The following is a 22,929-nucleotide window of genomic DNA, read 5'->3' as shown; positions in this document are numbered from 1 at the left end:
CCGGGGCCGCCCGGGATGAGGCGCGCAACGCCCCCGCCCCGCCGCGGGGCGTCTCTTGCCTGGGGTAGACGCTCTGCTCCCAGGGAAGACTCGCTGGTTGCGCGGTGCTGAAAGTCGCCTCGTTGGTGGGCGGCTCGCAGCGACACTCTGCGGGCGGGAGGAGACTCTATGGTGGCGAGCGGCGCGCGTGCGGGGTGGGGTGGACACTCTGGCCCGGATTCGGCGAGGGCCGCTCTGGCCGGCGGACTCGCTGGTGCGGAGTCCCGGAAGCTGCGCTCTGCCAGGCCGGGCCCGGGCAGCGGAGAATGGCGGAGAGTCCGGCGGCGGAGGAGGCGGCCGCGGCGGGGCCTGGCGGCGGGGCGGGCGGCCCCGGCGTGTTCATCCCCGCCGAGCTGTGGGCGGCGGCGGGGTTGGGGGCGCCCCCTCCGGGGGCCGGAGTCCCCCCCGGGAGCGGCGGGGCCCCCGTGGCCGGGGCGGCGCTGCTCACGCACTCCGCCTTCTGGGACCCCACCGTGAGCGGCGACTGGGACAGCGAGCGGCCGAGCCCGGCCTGTCTGCTGCGGATCAAACGGTGAGCGAGCGAGTGAGGCGGCCGGGCGCCCCAGGCCCGCGGCCTGCCCTGGGCTCCTCCCCGCCTGAGCGGGCCCCCAGCTCGGCCCAATCCGGGACCGCACCGCAGGGCACAGGGCCCTTCCTGCCCCGCTCTTCGGGGCCAGCGGGACCCCCCCAGTGTGGGGGAGGGGATCAAATGACCCCCGGGCGTGGGGGCGGGGAGTAGCTTCTCTTCCCGGCAGCCTCCCTCCGCCCCCGCCTTACTGGGTTGGCCGGGGCTTCCCCGCCGGAACCCTCTGGGCAAACGCCCCGTCACCTTGGGAGCTAAGTATCAGAGGGGTAGCCGTGTTAGTCTGGATCTGTAGAGCAACGAAGGGTCCTGTGGCACCTTATAGACTAACAGAAAAGTTTAGAGCATGAGCTTTCGTGAGTTAACTCACTTCTTCAGATGCTGGTCACAATAAAAAAACAACAGCTTTAGGTAACAGGTTTACTTCTTAAAATATACTCCTTTGCACTTTCTCCGACATGCACTTTCTCTTACTCCAGGTAAAGTTCTGCTCCTTGGATTGGATTTGACTCTGAGGGAGATATTGGCTAATTTCTGTTTTCTTCATTCAGGGATATCATGTCCATTTATAAGGAACCACCACCTGGAATGTTTGTTGTGCCTGATCCTCATGATATGACTAAGGTGAGTGAATATCCAGCACTGAACCAACTTACCCCTTCTGTGTATCTTGTTTTGCTGTCCACTTTCAGATTCATTCCATATAAGGGCTTGTCCATACCAATTTTGAGAGGGGAGTAGGGAAAAATTTCATGGAGCATCGACGAAAGGTTGTAAGACAATAATGTATCCTAAATTTCCTGGGGAGAGTGGGAAAGGGTTGTGTTTTAAAATTGGAGGAGGCTTTCAAGGAAACTGACTTTAAGTGATAAATCCAGTAGAGTCTCAGTGGTCATGTGAGTTGGTCATGTACTAGTCCAGCTGGCTTCATGCTGCCAATGCTTGAAAATGGTCACGGGAAATGTTTGAGGAAGAGCTAACCCCGCTGTGAGAGATGTTCCATATGAGAAGCTTCCATCAGGGACTGGGAATGGCGAGTGTTCAAATTTGGGAGTCTGGTGACTGCGGAAACTTCAGATTTGTTGCTAAGTTGGCCATGATTCACATCCAAATTGACGCAGAGAGGTGTAACTTGCACTCTCTGTGCTAGAATGCATCCCTGTGTCCCAGTGGAGGTGTTCTTGTGAGGGCTGGCAGATGCCTGTCCACGTGTTTCTGCAAAGTGTCGTGCTGCTAAATGTCGTACACTTGAGTAGGCATGTACTTGATGCAGTGCATCTCACAGCCTCCCTGTAACATCCGCTCTTCGGACTGCACTGATTTCCTGATGGGCTCAGGATCAATGAGAAGCTGCCGCCTCCTTTTCCTGGTGCAAGCTTTCCCAGTCTCTCCAACAAATGTCCCGCTTCCAGGTTCCACCAGAACTAACCCTTGACTGAATCAAGGGCTTTGAGGTTTAAGATACTGTGTACAAGAGTATAGAGATATACCTATCTCATAGAGCAGAAAGGGAACTTCAGAGGTCATTGAGTCCAGTCGCCTGCCCTCACAGCAGGACCTATCACCATCCCTGACAGATTATATACATATTTTTAATCTGTTTGCCTCAGTTCCCTAAATGGCCCCCACAAGGATTGAACTCACAACCCTGGGTTTAGCAGGCCATTGCTCAAACCAATATCTCAGTATTTTAATCATAACTTTGGCCCAATTTGAGGCTGGAAGCTGAAAATTCATGCACGCTTTCCAACAATGCATTGTATCATTGATAGTGTCCAAAAGTGTCATAGTATTGGTATTTCACTGCAAATCATGAGGAGTTAAGCAGCATTTAAAATTGATCATGAGACCACTTTTGAAGGAAGCACAGAAGGAAATAATCTGCTTCAGCTAATAGCCTTAGGAGAGTAGTTTCACGTGTGTGATCACAGCTTTTATAGATAACTTCATGGTCAGGAGAGATTGTGCTGCTAACCGTAGGTGCTGTCTGAGGAAAATTAGTGATCAGTTGAAGTACAAATCAATATATTATCTTCAAGCTAAGAAAAATCCTCTTGCTGATGGAAACTCAGAAGTTGGAATATGAAGTATTGAGGATGGGTGCAATCAGTGAAATAGGCAGTAGATATTTTTTTTTCTTGCTAATTATGTGTGTTTTTTTTAAAAACCTTTAACTTTAGGAAAGTGGAGCTGTTGCAATGAAGTCCTGTTTAATTTGCAAAAACAGTGAGGAGTCCAGCAGCATGGACTGCTTGGTTTTTTTGCTGAAACAGACTACCACGGCTGCCCCTCTAGACTGCGTTGGCTGGGCAGCCATGGAGCAGATGTGCGTGAAAGCATGTGAGGTGTGCAGCTGCTGCAGCCCCTGCGTAAATAACGGCTGTGCAGGCGCTTCTTGTGCACAAGTGTGGCAGAGAAACATGCAGCAATGGGGCAGAGTAGAAGTGAGTCTTGCAGGGAGGGGAAAGAGTGGGCTGTGCATGGGGTGCTTGTGGCCAAGGGCTGGTCATGAGCTCTGCGTTGTGGTTTCTTGCGTTCGTTCGGTTTCGTTGAGAATTTCACTGTGCTGCACAATTGTGAAGTGGTGCGCGAGATGGGCTTTTGTTTTGCAGATTCATGCATTGATCACAGGCCCATTTGACACGCCTTATGAAGGGGGTTTCTTCTTGTTCCTGTTTCGCTGTCCTCCAGATTATCCCATCCACCCACCCAGGGTCAAACTGATGACAACGGGGAATAACACAGTGAGGTTTAACCCCAACTTCTACCGCAATGGGAAAGTCTGCCTGAGTATTCTAGGGTAAGAGGCAGTGCTCCTTCTAACTTTTTTCATCCATGTGCAGAATAAATTTTGTTATGAGGACCAAGGCATGTGCACCACTACTAGAGACACATGTTGCCAGCTGTGGGCTCTCTGCTAATCAGCGGGGCAGCATCTGAATTTCTCCTGGTCATCTGCTCAAGTGTTCAGCTTACAAGGAACACTGGTAAGAACAGACTTCAGCTGTTTCAAGGGGATGCCAGGAGATTGCTGCAGGCAGTTCTCTACTGTGTGTATCCCTCTTTGCATACTTGGGTACTAATCTTCCAGTGACATCTGCCCACGTGGACCCTGCATGAACTTTCTTGCAGTATGGAGGCCCTTAAAGCTGCCAAAATGTAACTAAAAAGCCGGTCTGACTTTCTTTTAACCTACAGCACCCAGGACTGAAATTCTGGTATCTCACTCCATGTGTGCCAAAGTAGCATAGCACTCTTAGCATCTCCCACCTAGCATTTTGGCCTAAACTTTGCATTTCTTCTGCTTTTGTGGTGGAAGGCCGATCCTTATTGTTGTTTGAATGTAGAATCTTGTGGTTTTAATTTCCCTTATGTGTATGTGATTTTTAAAAAGAAAATAGAAATAAAAAAGCCATTAAGAACTCCCTTGGAAGTTGTTTAACTGCTTCTGTGCTTCGGCCTGTTACTTTGATGCAAAATCATGAGTAGTATAATTATCTTATTCAAACAGCAGCTTCGCACTGCTTGATTTTATGGATCTGAGCCATTAACTTCGGTGGGACTACTCTGCTTAGAGATTGTGTATTGAAGGTCCCAATCCTGCAGTTGCATCATTTTTGCCCTGGTATGTGAAAAATGGAAGGGCACAATCTCGAGTGCCACTGAGCACAATGCAGCTTCAAGTGAAGCCAGAATAGTACAAGCTGCGGCTGCAGGGGTGGATCTTACACTAGAGCAAACACAGAGCAGCAGTTTAGGGAAGGGAAGGGGAGGTGTTGAAGCTGGAGGAGCACTTGATTGGGGAAACCACCTCAAGCACTTGGCGTGTGCATGATAGAGGGCATGAAACCGAAAGGGGAAGGAGGAGAGAGTGGGAGCCACACGATGAAAGGGTTTAGAAAGCATCTTGTGTGCCAGGTGCATCCCTCTTTTGACATGCTGCCATTCCAGAGGGGGGCACAGGAGGGTCTGTAGCAAATGGGCTAAGGGTGGCCCACGCAGAGCTTTTTTTAGCAATGTGCCTCTCCGTAAAGGTAGGTGCATCCCTGTAGGTGACATAGGGACCAGTAGATCTTTCCCTCTAAAGGAGGCGGTATTGTCTAAGGGACTTGGACTCAGACCTGAATTCTAATCCTGGTTCTGCCACTGGATGGACTGGTTTATGAAGAAAACCAGTTATTGGGGCATAGCTGGGTCATGGAATTGTTACAGTATCTAGAGGGGGTGGCCTCAGAAAGAAAAAGGTTGATCTAGACTACAACTCTGAAACCTCCCCTCTGACCATTATCACTCTCAAATGGCCAAGCTCCAGTCTGGGAAATCAGAAAAGGCTAAGAGGTGTTTTATCTAGAAGTGGAAGTGGAAAAGAGACTGCCTCATCCCCTCCCCCACCCCCCCCATTGAGAACTGTTGTTCTAGAACTTACGTTAAATATGGTCCTGTGGTTGTGATGTTTCAGCACTTGGACTGGTCCTGCTTGGAGCCCTGCACAGAGCATCTCTTCAGTACTGATCTCCATACAGTCTCTAATGACCGAGAATCCTTATCACAATGAACCTGGCTTTGAGCAGGTAATAGCTCTGGTTCTGAAATTATACAAGCATGTTACTCCAGTTCTGAAATCGCTTGACTCCTGTCCTACTCCTGCAACTGCAAAAGGGAGTCTACAGAGAGACAAGTCGTCATCTTGAGGCTATGCAAGTCTTTGGTGTTCATCTCTCCAGACACCAAATTGGGTACTTAGAGAACTGGGTGATTCCTGCTTTTTGTTCCACAGTCCGCTGCTGAGTGGTGGTAACATTCAGTAAATGTCTTAACTGTGCTAAGACTCAACTTACCCGACATGTAAAATAGCTCTGATACTATCTTCCTTGCAGAAGAGTTTAAATGTTTGTAGTTTTGAGATTTTTGTTTAATGGTCACTGGTAAATCCACAGATTATGGATTACAAAAGTGTTAACATTCATGCCACAGATGGCATTTAATTTACATTTTCAGTAAGATGTTGGAATTACAGTAACTGGAAGCACACAGGAAGCTGCCTATGTTTGCAGGGGCTTTTTCTAGTTCTGCAAATCTCGCCTGAAAGTCAGCGGCTTCCCAGGGTGTTTTGGTATGTCGTACAAGAACCAAACTGCTCAGGTCTTCCTGGCATTCAGTCCACATGAGAGAGCACGACAGACTGTTGTGCTGGCTTTAGCCAAGTTGACCCCTCTCCTCAGCTGCCTGAATTCTGTGCTCTGGGAGCACGTGGAACCTCTTACTAGCTCTTCAGCAATCAGGAGATCACCATGTCTCGAGCAGGCAGATCTGAGCAGGGCACACCATGTTGCGCGATATCCTCATGGCCTGAGGGGAATGGAAGGGCTGATAGTCCACTACATGAGACCAACTCAGTGGAGCAATTTGCATTTACAGGAGAGGCACCCTGGGGATAGCAAGAACTATAATGAGTGCATTCGGCATGAGACCATCCGCGTAGCTGTGTGCGACATGCTGGAAGGGAAGTGCCCCTGTCCTGAGCCTTTGCGGTAGGTAATGGGGCTGAGGAGTGGCTACTCACAGGGCCCTGTCTTGCTGTGAGCCATCAGGGTCTGCTTTAATTGGGTGCTTCCACATGCTTCACGTTCGCTTTGCAGAATCACCGTTCAGGGCTGTCTCTCTGGAGGGACTCCCCGCCCATTTTGTGACAGTGCCAGGAACTCTTCAGCTTAATGCTTCTGAAAACTCCAGAGTTCCCATCCTGGCTGTATCACCATGGGCACTGGTAACCCCTCTGCCCCAGTCCCATGCTGTACAAGGGGGATGGTGTGTCCCTGCGTAGCATGGGTGGATGGCTAATTGTTCCTGATACTTGTCGAGTATAATACTTGTTCTCTGCCCTGCTTTCTCCATCTCTACATTCAGTGGCTTATGTGCCCACCCCTCCTTCCTAATCTTGCTCCTGGTATGGTGTGATTCAGTCAGTGTAGTGGAACCAGTTAATGTAGACCTCATGTGTCTGAGGTTCTGCTGAGCAGTGTTGTGGTCACCTCGGTTGCCAGGGCAGCTTTTTAAAGGCCTGGATTGTCCTTTGTAAATGTTTAAGGGAAACAGGGAGTGTTGCGGGTTAGCTGAATAGCCACGTTTGCTGAACTGAATGGAGCCAAATTTGGCCCTGAGGCCATTAGACCATTGTATAAATGCTCATTCGTCCTGCACTGAACATGTACTCTTCTATGGTGTTCCAGGGGTGTTATGGAGAAGTCTTTCATGCAGTACTTTGACTTCTACGAGGGAGTGTGCAAAGAGAGGCTTCACCTCCAAGGACAGACAATGCAGGTAAGCAGTTGGCGACTTGCCTTTCCGTGCTGACTGAATTAGAAGGGAACACTTCAATGACCCGCTCAGTTGTGAGAAATAAAAGTGATGTCTGCTTGCTGAGATGGGGCTCGGGCTCATTTTATCCTGGCTACCTTGGCTGAAGGAGGTCATCAGCTTGCCTCTTGATGTTGCTAATATAGTAGGGAAGGGAAAGGGAGTTTCTTGAAGGCTAGAATCTCTGAAGTTCTCTCCAGACCTGTGCTTTGATTTCACATCAGCCGTGAAATAAGGCTTTGAGAAATTCCTATTACTGTTAATGCGGTTTTCCTCTAACACTGTATCTGCTTAATTGTTGGTGCCAACTGTACTTCATTGGAAAGTTCCCTCTGAAAGCGGGCACTCATGGGAAATATGAGCATGTTTAAGCTAATATATTTCCTCTTCATGTATTTATCGTTTGATTCATGCTAAGAGAGTAGGAAACTGTGTGATACTGCTTGGCAGTCCTCTGTGAATATCAGAAGTTTAGCTAGCTGGTGTTTTTCCGCTAGGTGCGGGGGACTATGCTGGACGCTTCCGAGGAAATCCTAAAATGCCTTTGGTGCCTCTAGTCTCTTATCAGGGTCCCTGTCACTGTGTTACTTTGGTGTTTGTTAATTGTGCAGTACAGTCCTGAGAAGTGAGGTGGAGGTTTATTCCTGCTGTCCAGTCCTAATGGCCAGCTGGTAATTCTTGTAATTTTTTTTTACTTCACTACTGTAAATGTAGAATCAACGGTACTTTTTCCTTTGAGATGCCGAGTTGTCAATTTCCATTGACTTTTCTGAGGTTTTTCTAGTACTGCTCCTGAGTCGCTCACCCGAAGAAAACTGCTTTTCGGTACTGCTAATTGCTGAGCCATTTCTATATGAATATGTTTCTTCTGTTCTAATCGGCCATCTCCCATGTGCCTCATTAGAAGATATTCCCACTGAGGAAAGAGGGAGGTAGTTAATTTTTACCACCTGATATCTACACATGCCCTTTACTGTTAGCAAACAGCCCTGTAATCCATGAAATAAGAGCACGCACAAGGCATGATTAAAGCAGGCAGCTTGTGTTTGGATTGAATAGTGCGACCAGGCAACGCTGTCTGACTCACATCACCTGGAGTCTTTAATAGAGTAATGAGAGGCTGTATTGTAGAACTACTGGAGTGGCGGGGTTATTCAGGAATGGCACTGGTTGCACTCTCCAGGCGCAGTTGCTGCAGCTGCAAGGAGCAGAGCTTCACTTTACCACAGTGGCACCTAGGAACCCTAGTCAGGGACCCCTTGCACTCAGGGCTGTACACATCCAGTGTGGTCTTACGAGGTAGTAGTTACTGAGCTGCTGTCCCCGGCAGTTGTAAGTTGTGGCACAGCTGCACCTCGTTAGACTAACAGTAAGCAAAAGCCTGGATGGTGTGACAATGAGGGGGCTGGCGTCACAGTCAGCATTTCCATGTGAGTGAGGCGTTTGAGAAAGAAGATGGCTTTCTAGTTTTGGAGTCTGAAGTCGTCTTATTTATCCCAGAGCAGGTACAGCATGGGCAATGCCAGCTTCCTCCCAGTGGCCCTGCCAGTGTGCTCACTTCAAGGTGTGAGAGTAGGAGCTAAAGCTCTCTTGCTTGTTTGCCATGGCCCAGGTATGACTAGGCAAATCTGGTCACTTGGATACCTCTATTTCCTCACCTGTAAAATGGCGATAGTGATACTTGCCTGTCTTTATAAAGCCTCTGTGGCACTGTGTGAAGTATTTGTAACTAAGTCCTTGCTTTTTCCTGCTGAGGCCATTATTCTCTCCGGCCTGAGACCAAGTCATCAGCTCTTTGAAATCGTGGTTCAAATCCAGCCAGCGTTCATTCAACTTCTCATATGGCTAAGTACAGTAAATTTGAGAGAACTAAGTTTACTGTACCCAGGTTTTTGAGATGACAGCTTCTACAAGAGCCAAGATTCCATCTGCTCTGCACTGACAGTGAAGAACTCATAAACTCACTTGGCAAAGGACAGGGATTTAACCAGCATCTGTGCCACAGTGTCTCTCCTTGCTAGGCTGCTGTATGCTTATTTGCTGTAGTCTGTCCTTGCAGTGGGCATAGAGCACAGATGCTCTGTATGGCCTGATGTTCCTTGACACTATTTAAATTAGCCTAAATCTTGTTTCCATCCAGGATCCTTTTGGTGAAAAACGAGGCCACTTTGACTATCAGTCCCTATTAATGCGTTTGCAAGGCATTCGGCTGAAGGTGCAAGAGAAACACCACCAGGAGAATGTAGAAATAGACTCTGACAGCAGCTCTTCAGAGACAGAGACAGACACTCAAGGGAGCTCCAAGGCTTAGAGATTTCCAGATAAATGAGAAACCCAAGCCTGGGGAAGTTCTGTCTTCAAACTCTAGAATACCCCTGACAGACTTGGGAACCAAGCCAGTCCCAGAGTGGGAGAGGTCTTCTGTCTCCTTTAATGCTCTGGTGGATACTGAACAAGAGGACTTCATGGTAGACAAAGCCAAGCTTGTGACAGGCTACTCTAAAAGGTACTTCCTATGCTAGAAAGCTGGAGCACGTGGCATCATGTATTTTGGAAGCAGCTACACTGGGTTGTTTTTTCTTTATTTGATTAAAACAATGAGATGTAGAATGCAACTTGTTTTTATAGCTTTTCTGTTCTTCAATAGCCAGTACATGTCCTGCCTGGCTATGTGGAACACCAAGGACCAGAGGAGCACTTTGGAGTCCACAATGATAGGAGGCCCACTTGCTGCTTGCCCAGGTTTAACTCCTGTCTGGAAATGGAGGAAGGTGCTGCATAAGGCCATCTACTCACTGGTGTCTCTTCTAGACAGACCAAAGATAGATGGGGAGTTGGGGAGGGTAAATCTAGGCTTCTTTTGGAGAGCTTCATCCAGTCCCTGGGAGACTTTAGCTGGCTGGACTTTAGGTGGAAGAGGGAAAATAGATACTAGCTGCAAAAGCTCATAAATCAAGTGCAGATGCTTTTACCCTGGAAGCACTGGAGAGAAGAATCACTGGTTCTGTTAAAAGAACAAACCCAAACCCTCAGTTCTAGGCTGTGGTGTTTCTTTAATAGATTGGCGTTGAAACTTTATAGGAGAAATATTCTCCATCAGCCCTTTGGAGTGGTGGAAGTGCTCTGTTTCCTTGACTGCTGTTGTTTCCTTTCAGCCCCATAATTCAGTGTATTTTCTTTTTCTGCTAATATTTTGGCCCAGGACAAATGAAATGCTAGGATAAGGGGCATTTATAAACATGAAACCATCTTCTAAGGGAATTCTCCAGAGAAGGGGAAGAGCAAATGTCCGTACAGCCTAACAGTCCCTTGTCAGGCTTGATCAGTTGTGAAACAAGTTCTTAAAACTTTGATAGTTTTAACAGCAGAGTCTCGTTTGGTGCAATTCATACCTCTTGGGCAGGTGTCTGTTAGTGAGTGCCATTACAGATAGATTTAAAACAAAACTGTCTGGAACTGAAAATCACCCAGGTTAAACAGGCTTGTCATACAGGAAATGTGTCACTAAACTGAGTGGTAAAATGCTCGACGGCAAGACTTCATCTTGTTTTACAAGAGCACTGGCTGAAAATGAAGCCCATGGTTGCACACTCTAATGTACCCGCACTATCCTCTCCCAGTCTTTGCTATTGTCTCTCTCCGATTCCTGTTGTGGCACGGAAACGTGATCCAAGTCAGGGAACTTTTGTTCTAAGAATTTTGTAGCTCAGATTGCACAGTTATTAATGTCCCTTGTGTTGGTGAATTATTTTCAATAGATTGTTTATGTAGAATATCAACTATTGTAAATTTCAGAAATCTGCATCCTGCTGCTTAAGTAGCTTTGAGAAGTTGAAAGATGGAAACATTCCTGAATGAAAGGTGCCATTTAGCATCTGAGACCCTTTTATTTAAAAAACAAGCAAAAAAAAAAAAACTTTCACCATGGGTCTGTCAGGGGTATGGTTTAGAATGGAACCCTATTCTCTCTGAAGGAAAACTTACACAAAACACACTAGATAGAAGTCAAGAAAGTCATTTACTGCTTAAGGTTTTATGGAGGCATATTGATATGAAGAGTGAAGAGCTGTACTGCCGCTGTTTAATCCCATTGTAAATTTCACTTTCATAAATCAGTATCTCCCCTTTAAACTGGGTTAGAGCTGGGCTTCTAATGCCTTCATAAGGCAGATCTGGTTCTGGAATCTGTATGTGGTGCATGTGGCATTACCATCTGTACACACATACAAATGCCTTACTGTGGACACCATTCACCCAAGCATGTGGCTGTAAAAGAAGTATTAGTTTCATAGCTCTGTTACCTGTCCTGATGTTTCTGAATGTTTCCATTTCAAAGTGACAATCCTCATTGGCTGCTCTAGGCAGACATGTTTTAGTGACAGAATTTTAGACCTAATGATTTGGAAATATATGCACAAGTCACTATAAAATATCTTGTTTATATACAATTGTACATAAGATTTTTTTTTTTGTGCAATAAAGTTTTGTTTTGGCAGAATCTAGACTGTTGTATTTTTTCCATGGAGAATTTACTGGAGTTCACAGTGAGAAACATGAGTTTATAGTATGTTCCAAAAAACTTCAGCAGAGAAAGGGTGCTGGTTGGAGGCAGTTAATTTCCACAGCTGATAAAGGGTAAAAATCTCACTTTTTCATCCGTGTTTACAAAGGAACCCCCTCAGGTCACGTGCATAGTGAAGGTAGCTGGTTAGTACAATTTGTGTTTATTAGCAGGTATGATTTTGACCAATTTAATCGGTAAACTTACGCAATTTTTTAAACAACTTTAAATGAAGTTAAATGTCCCTCTACTCAAGGCAATACAATAGCAAATGGAGATATGCACAGGTGCACGTAGCTCAGTGCTTTCCTCTGAGTCAGGGTATTGCCTCCTTTGCTTCCTCTGGAGTGATCTCCTGAGAGTAGAGTTCTGTAAAGAGAGCAGGCAGCCAGTACTGAGATTCCCCTGGAGCCTGTGTGTCCAGCCAGGCCATGCCTTCCTTCAGCAGGTGTGCCTGTCAAAACAGACCAAGATCTCAGGAGCTGAATGGAGAAAATCCCCAAAAGTGAAACTGGTGGACGAGCGATGCCCAAGCCACTTCTGCAGTACAGCTTTAGCCACAGGTCTTCTACAGACAGGAGCAACAAGAATCCCACGGTTCAGGTTAGCACTAGACTGGGCTTCCTTTACCCCCCTCACTCTAGCTGCAGGTAGTTCAGACAACTGTATGATCTCCTCCACTACAGGAAATGTCCTCACCCACTACAAGTATTTAAAGGGCAAGTAACTGCAGTGTCATTTAGTGCAGATACCATCCTCCCTGCCTGTCCCCACACAATCTAGAACTGGAAGGAACCAAAAAAAAGTCATCCAGTCCCATCCCCTGTACTCATGGCAGGACCAAGCACCATCTAGACAGGTAACAGAGAGGAAGCCGTGCTAGCCTATACACTATCAAAACAAAAAGCAGTCAAGTAGCACTTTAAAGACTAGCAAAATAGTTTATTAGGTGAGCTTTCGTGGGACAGACCCACTTCTTCAGACCAGAACAGACTCAATATTTAAGACACAGAACCAAAAACAGTAAGCAAGGAGAACAAATCAGAAAAAGATAATCAAGGTGAGCAAATCAGAGAGTGGAGGGGTCGGGGGGAAGGTCAAGAGTTAGATTTTTTTCATCTAGACAGGTGTTTGTCTAATCTGCTCTTAGACAGCAGTCCCGCCATTTAATTGATCTTGTTCTAAGACATCAGAAGTAATAGATCCCCCAAATAAATACCAGCAATTCAGAGGAGGTGCAAGGGCCACCACTGCTAGAACTGCCACGCACGTCTCCCACCAGGTGTGGGGCATGTCTGTGACTGCTGCCTGCCTGCACATACACACCCACCCCTGGTGGGAGGGGCATGTGGCAGCTCCAGCGGTGGCAGTCACAGGTGCTCCTTCAGCCCTGGCAGCTCCAGCAGTTCTGAGGAGTCACTGGCATTAATTTGGAGGATGGAGGGCTGGGGAGCCTGGTGTGCAAATACTGTACAGTACAGTAAACCAGTTGGATTTAATGGACACCCCTTCCCTGCATTAGTCCATTACATCGAGGGTTTACTGTATCTCCAACAAAAGAGATTCCACCATGTCGCCTGGCCCGTGTTTCTTAATCTTTTGGAGACCGCAGAACACCTATGAGAGCACACGCCCCGCACGCGCACTGACAGCATCGCTGCAGTGCCTGTGTAACGCATGTGCCCCATATAATTACTATGCCTCTGTATAGACAGACGATAAGAAAAGGGCAAAGGTAGCAAAGTGTTAGTCACCCATGCTGTGTTCCCAGAGTGCTACCATTCTCACAAGCTATAGAAATAAAATTGTTTCAGTATTTTCCATGACTTATCATAAAATGGAATTGCTTTTCCAAACAATCACAGCACACCTGCAAGTTGTTCATGAAACACTGCCTAGGCAGAGAGAGCAACAAATCATTTTGTTAGTCTTTAAAGTGCTACTTGACTGCTTTTTTGCTTTGACTGCCTAGGCAATTTGTTTCAGTGCTTAACCACCCTGACAGATAGGAAGTTTTTACTAATGTCCAACCTACATGTTCCTTGCTCCTTGTCTTAGAACCAGAGGTTAAGGAGAATCATTTTTCTTGCTCTTGGTGTAACAGCATTTTGGGTACATGAAAGCTGTTTTAACCTCTCTGTCTTTTCTAGACTAAATAAACCCACTTATTTTGATCTTCCCTTATAGGTCATGTTTGCTAGACCTTTAATCATTTTTGTTGCTCTTCTCTGGACCTTTTCCAATGTGTCCACATCTTTTCTGAAATGGGGTGTGGGAGGGGCTGGGGGTGCAGATGAGAGGTTTGGACTCCCCCATCCTCCACAACTTTTCTTCTCCTCCCCCCACTCCCTGCAACACACACACACCCAAGCCCCAGGCAGGAAGGATTCCACTCAGAGTTACCTGGGGGTGGAGTGGGTGGGATGGTCTGTAGCTCCTCCCCTTCTCCTTGGGCAGACTCAGCCTGCTGTCAGGGCTGCTCCTTAGAGCCAGGCTGCAGCAATAGCAGCCAACAAGGGAGAGCTTTTAAAGCAGAGCTGCTTGCTTCAGGAAGGGCAGGGTGCAGGTCAAGGCAGCCAGCAGGGACACTTCAGGGAGGTGTGCAGGGGGCAGGGGAGAGAGCCAGCCAAATACTGGTGAAGCTGAGCTCCCAGGGTCCTTCCATGTGTGAAGCCTGGACATCACAGGCCCATACAACTTGGTTAGGGATCGTCTGATGGTATTTGGTCCTGCCATGAGTGCAGGGGACTGAACTAGATAGCCACTGGCAGTCTCTTCCAGTCCAATGATAATTCGCAGCAGCATTGATCAAAGGTATGGATTTGCCCTTAAGGAGGATTCTGCTCCAGATTCCATCTCCACTAAGTCCTATGGGGTAAAGAACTTATTTACTTTCAGTCTGGCAAAGTAGGTGGATTAAACTGTTTTTACTGCGTCCTGCTAGAATGGTGGCTCTGGTTTACACAGCGTAGATGAAACCCTAATCATACTACAATGGTATTTAATTCAAGAGCATACCAAAGAAGGTCTACATACGTACCAGAACCTGCTCAGCACGCTCCAGCTCCCATTTTAAACTGGATTTGATCTCACTGATGGTTACGTACCCCTTTTTCTGAAATAAGGGCAGAATTAAAAAAGCATGTTTTGTAGGACAATGATTTCAGCGCACAGTTAAAGTTCCTTACTATCTGCTAAAAACTGGACTTGATGTCAGAGTCCATGGTTTGGAAATTCTACTTCCCTACATGCTTGTATCTTTACAAGTGGAGAACCTAGCTTCTTGCTAATATTAGAATTTACGTTCTCCATACCATCTACTCCTTATCTATGGAACCTGTCCCAGGGAATCAGTACTACCATAGGTGGGCAGCGTACTAAAGAATTTCTTGCCACAATACCTCAGCCAGCTGCAAAACCACTGTATGATCCATGTTCAGTTCAGCTGGCACAGACTGGATCAGATATGTCCCTCCGACAGGGATAATCCCAAAGCCATTTCCCAGAACTTTCAGCTTCTTGATTGCTCGGATGAGATCGTCCCTGAAGAGGCAGTGGTGAATGAACTTAAGACTTTAAAATAAAAGCTTTTGCTCTTCAGCTGAACTGGACATTACTTAGTAAAGAAAAGGCAACAGCAGTACAATTGACAGAGTTGAAATGCAGAGGCTAACCGTGCACATAAAATAGTCAGTCATTTTTCCTCTTGGAAAGTACCTCAAAAGCCAGCTGCTATTCAGATTGCCTTCCTTCTATTTAAGTTGTTCCCTCATTTCAACAGGAGGAGGAAAGGGACACAAGGGCTGTGTCGACATTTGCATTCCTCTTTTGAAAAAGGCATGCAAATGAGGGAAACCGAAAATGCCAATGAGATGCAGATTTACATATCTGGCACCTCATTTGCATATTCTTTTGAAAGAACTGCAGTGTAGATGTGGCTCTTTTGAAAGTAAACCCCACCTGCTTTTCTTCTTTCAAAAGAGTATGCAAATGATGCACCAGATATGTAAAACTGCATCATTTGCATTTTCAATTTCCCTCATTTGCATGCCTCTTTCGAAAGAGAAATTCAAGTGTAGACACAGCCTAAGTCTGTTTGTCACGTAATTCTGTAACAATCTAGAACAGAGATTCCTAGCCTTTTCCCTAGTGTGGAACCCCATCAGCCCCTCCAAAACCATTTGCAGACCTCCATCAAAGCCAATTCTAGCCGCTATGTACACTTCATTAAATGAAAAAGAAAACTACAACATAGATTTTGGACAACAATTAACACTAGAAGATATTTAATTTAAAAAAATATTGATTGAAACGTTGCAATTTATTTAAAAAAATCTTTTCTATTATATTTACACCATTTTTTTTTTCATGGACTGCAGGTTGGGAACCACTGGTCTAGAATACTCATTATATAAGCCCCGTAAACTCAAACTCTTTAAGTTGCCAAAATAAAATATTAAAATAAGAATTCAGATCCTGCAGGACAACCCTTTGAAAACCCTATCCACAGAAAGGTCTTCTAGCAGAAGAAAGTTAAAAAAAAAATGATAGAAACTATATTATTTGCTCAAGTAATAGCAGACTGGGGACTGGTACACACTAGCACCTTGCTAATGCAGAATAAGAATGTGAAACTGTATTTTCACTGTTCAAGTGAATCTTGTGGCAATAGTATTAATTTAATTTTCATAATATATGACTTAGCAGGCCTGTTAGGTAACTACCAATGTACATGCAATGTAAACAATCAAAAATAAGACAAAAAAATTAGTCTGCTATGAAGTACAGACTGATTACTTTGCAATACAAATTAAGCTAATGTTTCACATGTAAGACCTCAGTATAATTGGTCTTATGTCAGATTTGCAAGTGTTATCCACAAATACCAATTCTAAATAACTGAGTATCCAAGTTGAATAGTAACAGAGAAGTAGCCGTGTTAGTCTGTACTCCAATAAAACAAAACAGCAGAAATGTACCACTTTAAAGACTAACACACTCATTTATTGGGTGATGTCCCACGAAAGCTTATCACCGAATGAATCATTCTGTTAGTCTTTAAAGTGCTACATTTCTGCTGTTGAGTAGACAAGTGTTCATAACATTAGTCTGTATGCTGTAATCTTGAGAGGAGGGAAGGGGGCAGTAACTGCTGGGCTCCTCCTCACTGCCCAGGAGACCTTGGAAACTATAGCAGAGTCTGAGGGTTGAAAAGCAAGAAGAGCAAATACAACAGGGTCTCCTGGCAAGTCTCATTTCATCTTATCCAGGTGTCAGGAATCCAAGTTTAAGTCTAGATATCAAGTCAATGAGAAAGGGGGAAAAGACATTAACCCTTTAACTGCAGAAGACGTATCATTTATAATAGGGCACTCCATGCAACCTTAATTATGGACTCACTACTGATAGCTCCATGATTTTAAATAAGTCTGGAGTCAGATGAGCAGCAGCAGAACCTTCATGTGTCTGCCTAGATCACGGGTGGCCAACTTGTTTGTATTGGGGTCCACATGGCAGTTTCTTACATGTTCCAGGGGCCGAACACAAAATAGTGTAATCATTCGAAACAGAAAAATGCAGCATAAATTGATCTTTTATTGCTCTACGGCAGGGATCTGCAACCAAAATAGTGAGCTATTTTTTCAAATTCAGTTACAAAAAATCAATACTTCAAGAACCGCAATGCTTGTGAATACAAGACAGTCCTTAATAAAGAACGTCAATCCATACTTTTTGTCACCCCTATTTTACGAACAGTGCACACGATTTGTACCATGTAGAAAGTTAAGTTACCCCCCATCTCCAGGCTTTACCTGCCTCAGCCCCCAAACCCTCCCCTATCCCAAGCTTTACCTCCCACAGCCCCATCCCCCATCTCCAGGCTTTACCTGCCTCAGCCCCCAAATCTGCCCTCCTACCCACCCTCCCTTCCCTAGGATTAATCTGCCTGAACAGGTGAGCTCTTCCAGCTGCACTTACTGCCGCTGCTCCTCCACAGCCACCACCTCCTTCTCAATGAGGCTGTGTGGCTCCAGCCGGGGCAGACTTGGCCACCTCTCCTGCTCACTTCCCCCACCTGCAGCATGGGCAGCTCTCTGCCCTGCCACGCTGAAATAATGGAACTAAATTTAATTGGTTTAACAGCCTGATCCCTCAAACCATCCTGCTGGCCATTATACCAATTAAATTTAGTTCCATTATTTCAGACATGACAGGGCAGAGAGCCACAAGAAGCATCAATGGCTGCACTGTCCAAATCCTCAAGTGACTCCTTAAAGAGCTGCGGGTTGCTCACCCCTGCCACAGCCCGACTACACACGCATCCCACTTTGGCCGGCTTGGGTAATATGGCGCCGCAGCCATGGGGCTTCCCAGGCCAGATAAAAGTGCTTGAGGGGCCAAATTCTGGCCTGCAGGCCATGTGTTAGCTGCCCCGTCCTAGATTAACCATTACTTTTTATTCATGCTGTTTTCAGACTCCCCTTGATTACAATCAGATACTTACTGGCTGACATCCTGGGCAAACTTCCCCCTTCCCTTCAGCACTTGCTGATGAAGTTCTTCCAGTGTTATGAGACCTAGAGAGAACAAATGAGGGAGGTGATATTAACACAGAGCAAAGCTCTCTCTGACAGAACTATATATTGCCTGAATTTCCTTCTCACATTTGCCATTATCTCACGTTCTTTTCATGCACATACCCTTTTTAAACTGTTTGGCACTGTATTCAACAACTTCACAGCTTTAGGTATGTGCAAATGAAATGTCTAAACATTTCTAGTCCCAGATTGAACATATTGGGGAGTTAGTTGATGTTTTCTCCCATTAATGGCTCATGGCCACTTAATCAATTGTATTAATTAAAAACAGTTTGTAAATTCCTTGGGGTGGGGACTGTGGTTTTGTGTCCTGCATCTGGCACAATGAAGTTCTGATCCAAAACTGGGGCTCCTAGCCACTAATTCAAAAAACATCTACAGTAGATGTCACACTCAAGACTTTTTTTGCAGTAAACGCTTCCATAAGAAGTTCCTTCCTTTACACGTCAGAAATATTTCTACATCAGGCCTTTATTTATTACCCTTACTTTTCAGAATATCAGGCCTGTGTTTAACATAAGAGTTTTGTCAAGTTCTTTATTTAGCAATGATGACCCAGAAACACCCAATAACAAAATAAAGGTTGTTCTTTCTATATCTCTCTTAAAAAACCCATCAAATCAATCAGTAATACTCCACTTCTTGCTACGCACTGCTACAGGCCCACCAAGCATATTTTATGGCATTATTAAGCAGGCATCTCTGCTGCTAAAAAGGTGTGGAGCGTTTACACTGTAATAAATAACATGCTATTTTGCTATAAAATCCCAGCAGTGACTGCATGCAGGTAGCTTTTACTGCATTGTAGCTAGGTAACATGAACCCTATCCCCTCCCACCCATGGTTATGCTCACCTAGCTACAGTGAGATCAAAAGTTAGAGACTGGCCTCAATGAATTTTCTAGGAAGAAACAAAAGCTGTGTGTATTTGCTATCTCACTGTAAAAACCAAACCACCCTTTTTTTTATTGGAATAGAGACAAATCCAAAGCCTTTATCTCAGCACTTTCTGAAACCTGATAATGTACCCCACGGACTGAGCATCTTACTGAGCATGGCTCCATTGCCAGAGGCTAACAGAAGGAATGTGTAATACACAATCCAGGGAAGTCAAAATTTGTTTTTGTGCTCAAGAGGCAAACGTAGTGTCCTCACCTCCATTTCTGTGTTTCAGAGCAAGACAAACTTCAATAATCTGAACACCCAGCTCATAATAAAAGTCTCCAACTCCCAGCATCTCTGACCAGAACCCTTTACCAGCTGCAGTGGAAGGAAAAAATTAATTAGATTAAATGCCACCACTGTTGATCTTCATCCAGCAGCCCAATCCACCAAGCCCTAGGCCCAGATACCCAGCAGCCCAGAAGAGGTAAAGGGAGCTCTGTATTTCATAGGGCTAAGGAAGATGTGTATGGAAGGGAAAGAGCGTGTCATGCGGCTGACAGGCTGGAGAGTGTCAGATCTGGCAGCTGAATTGCTTGATTTTGAGTTGTTCATGTCTGTTTTGTTCAAATAATAATAATAAAGAAATGCCCCAAGGGAAGGGCCTTAAAAGGACTGCAGTGTTGTGCTTGCTTCCCTTCCCAGGCTGGCAAAACAGACCATCAGCTTACAGGCCCTAAAGCCAAATCCCATCATCTTTATTCAGCACAGCTCTTATCAACTTCAGTGAGCAATTTTACTGAGCAAAGGTAATACAATTTGTCTCCAAACTCAATCAGGACATTAAAATTATCCAGCATATATTTCTTACATGCCAGTGGATCCACTCCGATTGTTGCACACATGTCCTGGAACTGGACACGAAACTGGGGATTTTTACGAATCTCTTGCTTGTGTTTGCTGGCAAACTCTTCCAAGTTGGTCTTAAACATGTCCAGTTGCTTAGACATCTATAAGCGACAAATGAAGAGTGACTGAATTCTTGCTTTATAACATTGTAGAAAACAAAAGCACAGCATGGTGCTGAAGTATAAAATATTACAAGGTAACCTAGGCAGACAAGCACATCAGAATGTCCCTTTTTAACACTTCATAGGTAGCTTTGGATGTAGGTATTTGAGTAATTCTGTACTGTCTGCAAACTTTGCCACCTTCCTATTTACACTTTTTTCCATCTTAATTATGAGTATGATGAACAGCCCTGGTCCAAGTATAGATCCTTAAGGGAATCCCACTATTTACATCTTCAGTTAGGAAACAAAACAGTAGAAACAGACGGGCAGTTTTCAATCTTTTAGCCAGTTATTGCTCGAATTCTACGACTCCACATGTTGCTTAAGAGCCTTTGGTGAGAAACCTCTTCAAAGGCTTCATGGAAGTCCCAGGGCACCACATCCATTGGAATTCCCTTGTCCACAGGTTTGGTGACACACCCTAAGAATTCTAATAGACTGATGATGCAGGATTACAAAAGTAGTGCTGATTTTTCCCTAGTGTATTATATTCGTCTACATCTATATCTGTTTTTTTATTACAGTTTCAACCTATTTGCCTGGCACTGAAGTTAAGTTTAGCAGCCTGTAACTTCCAGGGTTGCCTCTGTCACCATTTTTCTTTTTAAAAAAACAACAACAATGACGACAATTGACCAGGGGGATCTTAGACAGAGCATATGACTAGAAAAGACTGCTCCATGGAAAAGCATAATGAGAAGTGAGAATCCTTTATTTTATTTACATATTTGAACAGTTAGGCACAATAATGGAGCAGAGATTGCATAGCATTTACCAAAAGTGCATTTCACCAGGTAAAATCCCACTCCCCCCACTTTTTTTTTTTTAAAACTATCCCAGAAAAAAAAAACAAGTTTGTGCTGGTTTAAGTAATTTTCTACTTTAGAAACTGTTTTGCCACATTACACATAGTTCTAGTTACATATTCAAATTCTGGTTACATAAGACAGTAACTGTGTAGATTAATGTAAAGTTGCACAAATAAATACAACTGCAGGGGGAGTAGTAATAATATAGGCAATTGAAATACTGAACATTCAAATGTCTGTGTACATTTTGGTTCAGTATTTTCCTCAAAGAAACTACACAGATAATGACTCATTTCAATATTACATAAATAAAAGTTAAAGACAACTACTTATACGAAAATGCCAATAATGCAGAATTAGAGGCTTGAAGAATTAAATAATCAGAAGCACAAAGAGTTGCAGGTTCATGCTCATTTGGTCATGCGCTATTTTGTAGTGGATTAATTTTGATGTCGTGGATGAACAAAGCTTTTGAATGGATATACCAAAGGCTTGTTCAGGGGCTTGCTGAATTTTCTGGACACAGATGCATGTATTTTTTCCCCATTTCCAAATTTACACTGGGGTTAAACTGGTATTTAGCTGCACTCTGCTCTAACCTAGTTTTTTCCACAGGAAATTGCCACCCCTGCATGGGAGGTAAGATAAAGAGTGAAAAGCCAGCTGCAGATGTGGGTGCAGGCTGAGATCTGGAAGGGAGCCAGTGCCTACTATGTCAGCACAGAAGAGAGAGACTGTTCTAAGCACAGTCATTATTGTAAAGTATGGCCCTAATTTGTAAGTGAGAGGAGGATTTACAGTCACCTGTGTCTTTCAGTGTTCCAGCCTAAAAGCAGGTAAAACTAACTGGCATGGTAGTCTTATCAACAGCATCAACACATCAAACTTCAATAACAAACAGGTGAACAGCTCCAGTTTCAGAGCATTCTGCAAAACCTGACATCCCTCCAATTTTCAAGTCCACCTCATACCAGTAATGTCCCCTACACACTAACTATGGAATAGGTATCTCACCTGAGCAAGCTGGTCTTCAGCCAGAACTGTCCCTCGCTCCTTGTATTTAGCCTAGGAAAGAAAAAAAATGTCCCTGATAATCATATTTTAGTTTTTCAGAGGTCACACATGGTCTGAGACCACTTCTCTGCACGGTCCCCCACCAGCAACATCACCGTTTTTGCAGTATGTCTGTTGAAATGAACAAAAAAAACCATCCCAGGCTTGCCCCCGCCTGCAACCCTTTATCCCCAAGAAAGAGGGTCACTCCTGGCTTGGATGACAGGGCTGCACTGCACCCAGTTGCTTTTGGAAAAGAGAACCAGTGCTTCACACTTTGCTGCTGGGAGAAAAGGGGAGACTAATGAAGAACCCTGGTGGAGTTTAAGTTGTTAAAAGGGGAACTCCAGGCCAGCTGCAGCTACAATGACAGATTCTCAGCACCCCAAAGATCTGGGGAATTCACGTTCCCTTGAGGAAAATGGGCTCGGCCTCCCCAGGACGGAGTGGTCAGAATGGGACTCAGTCCCCCTCGACCTCGGGAGGAAAACTCTGCAGCCCTGGGGCTCAGGGTGCGCGGGTGGCCTCGGCACCCCTCTCTCCGGAGAAGGGGAAGAACCCCCGGCATGGGGAAGGAAAGGGACACAGGGGCCGGAGGGGGAAAAGGGGCGGGGGGGGGGGTCTCAGCACCGGCCCCGCCTCTCACCTCCGCCAATTTCCGCTTGGCGATGGCGCCCGCTCCCACCCCCCGCCGGTGCATCCCGGCAGCAGGGAACCCCGGCCTCGGGCTCTAGGGGCAACCGAACCGGAAACGCCTCCGGGTTACGTCATCTCTCTGCGACAGGAAATGACAGCGGCTTCCCCCGCCTCCGGCCGAAAGGGCTGGGATTGACTGACTGCCGTGGCTAATGCACTTTCGCCAGTTCACTGTGGGGGGCGGGGCTAAATCCGCTTGCACCCCCAAATCCCGGGGGAGGGGTTATACCCCATTGCACCCCAAAGCCTAGAGGTTAATACCCCCTACATCCCCAGA

General features: G+C 45.5%; 2 protein-coding genes across 2 annotated transcripts; one reads left to right on the top strand and one right to left on the bottom strand.

Annotated features, from left to right (window-relative positions):
- Positions 1–245: 245 nt before the first annotated feature.
- Positions 246–10,364, top strand: UBE2Z (ubiquitin conjugating enzyme E2 Z). Its single transcript, XM_074978782.1, has 7 exons — positions 246–571; positions 1,174–1,246; positions 3,235–3,422; positions 5,082–5,193; positions 6,041–6,153; positions 6,853–6,943; positions 9,120–10,364. Exons 1-7 carry the CDS (start codon positions 306–308, stop codon positions 9,288–9,290), a joined length of 1,014 nt encoding a protein of 337 aa, XP_074834883.1. The 5' UTR covers positions 246–305; the 3' UTR covers positions 9,291–10,364.
- Positions 9,377–22,712, bottom strand: SNF8 (SNF8 subunit of ESCRT-II). The gene is made up of 8 exons (XM_074978783.1): positions 22,603–22,712; positions 21,918–21,968; positions 19,893–20,031; positions 19,295–19,399; positions 18,046–18,118; positions 14,942–15,083; positions 14,581–14,655; positions 9,377–11,994 (listed from the first exon to the last, which is right to left on the bottom strand). Exons 1-8 carry the CDS (start codon positions 22,654–22,656, stop codon positions 11,857–11,859), a joined length of 777 nt encoding a protein of 258 aa, XP_074834884.1. The 5' UTR covers positions 22,657–22,712; the 3' UTR covers positions 9,377–11,856.
- Positions 22,713–22,929: the final 217 nt, after the last annotated feature.

Source organism: Carettochelys insculpta, chromosome 28 (genome assembly GCF_033958435.1).
Source record: "Carettochelys insculpta isolate YL-2023 chromosome 28, ASM3395843v1, whole genome shotgun sequence".
Lineage (NCBI taxonomy): Eukaryota > Metazoa > Chordata > Testudines > Carettochelyidae > Carettochelys > Carettochelys insculpta.
This window is presented reverse-complemented; position numbering and strand designations above follow the sequence as displayed.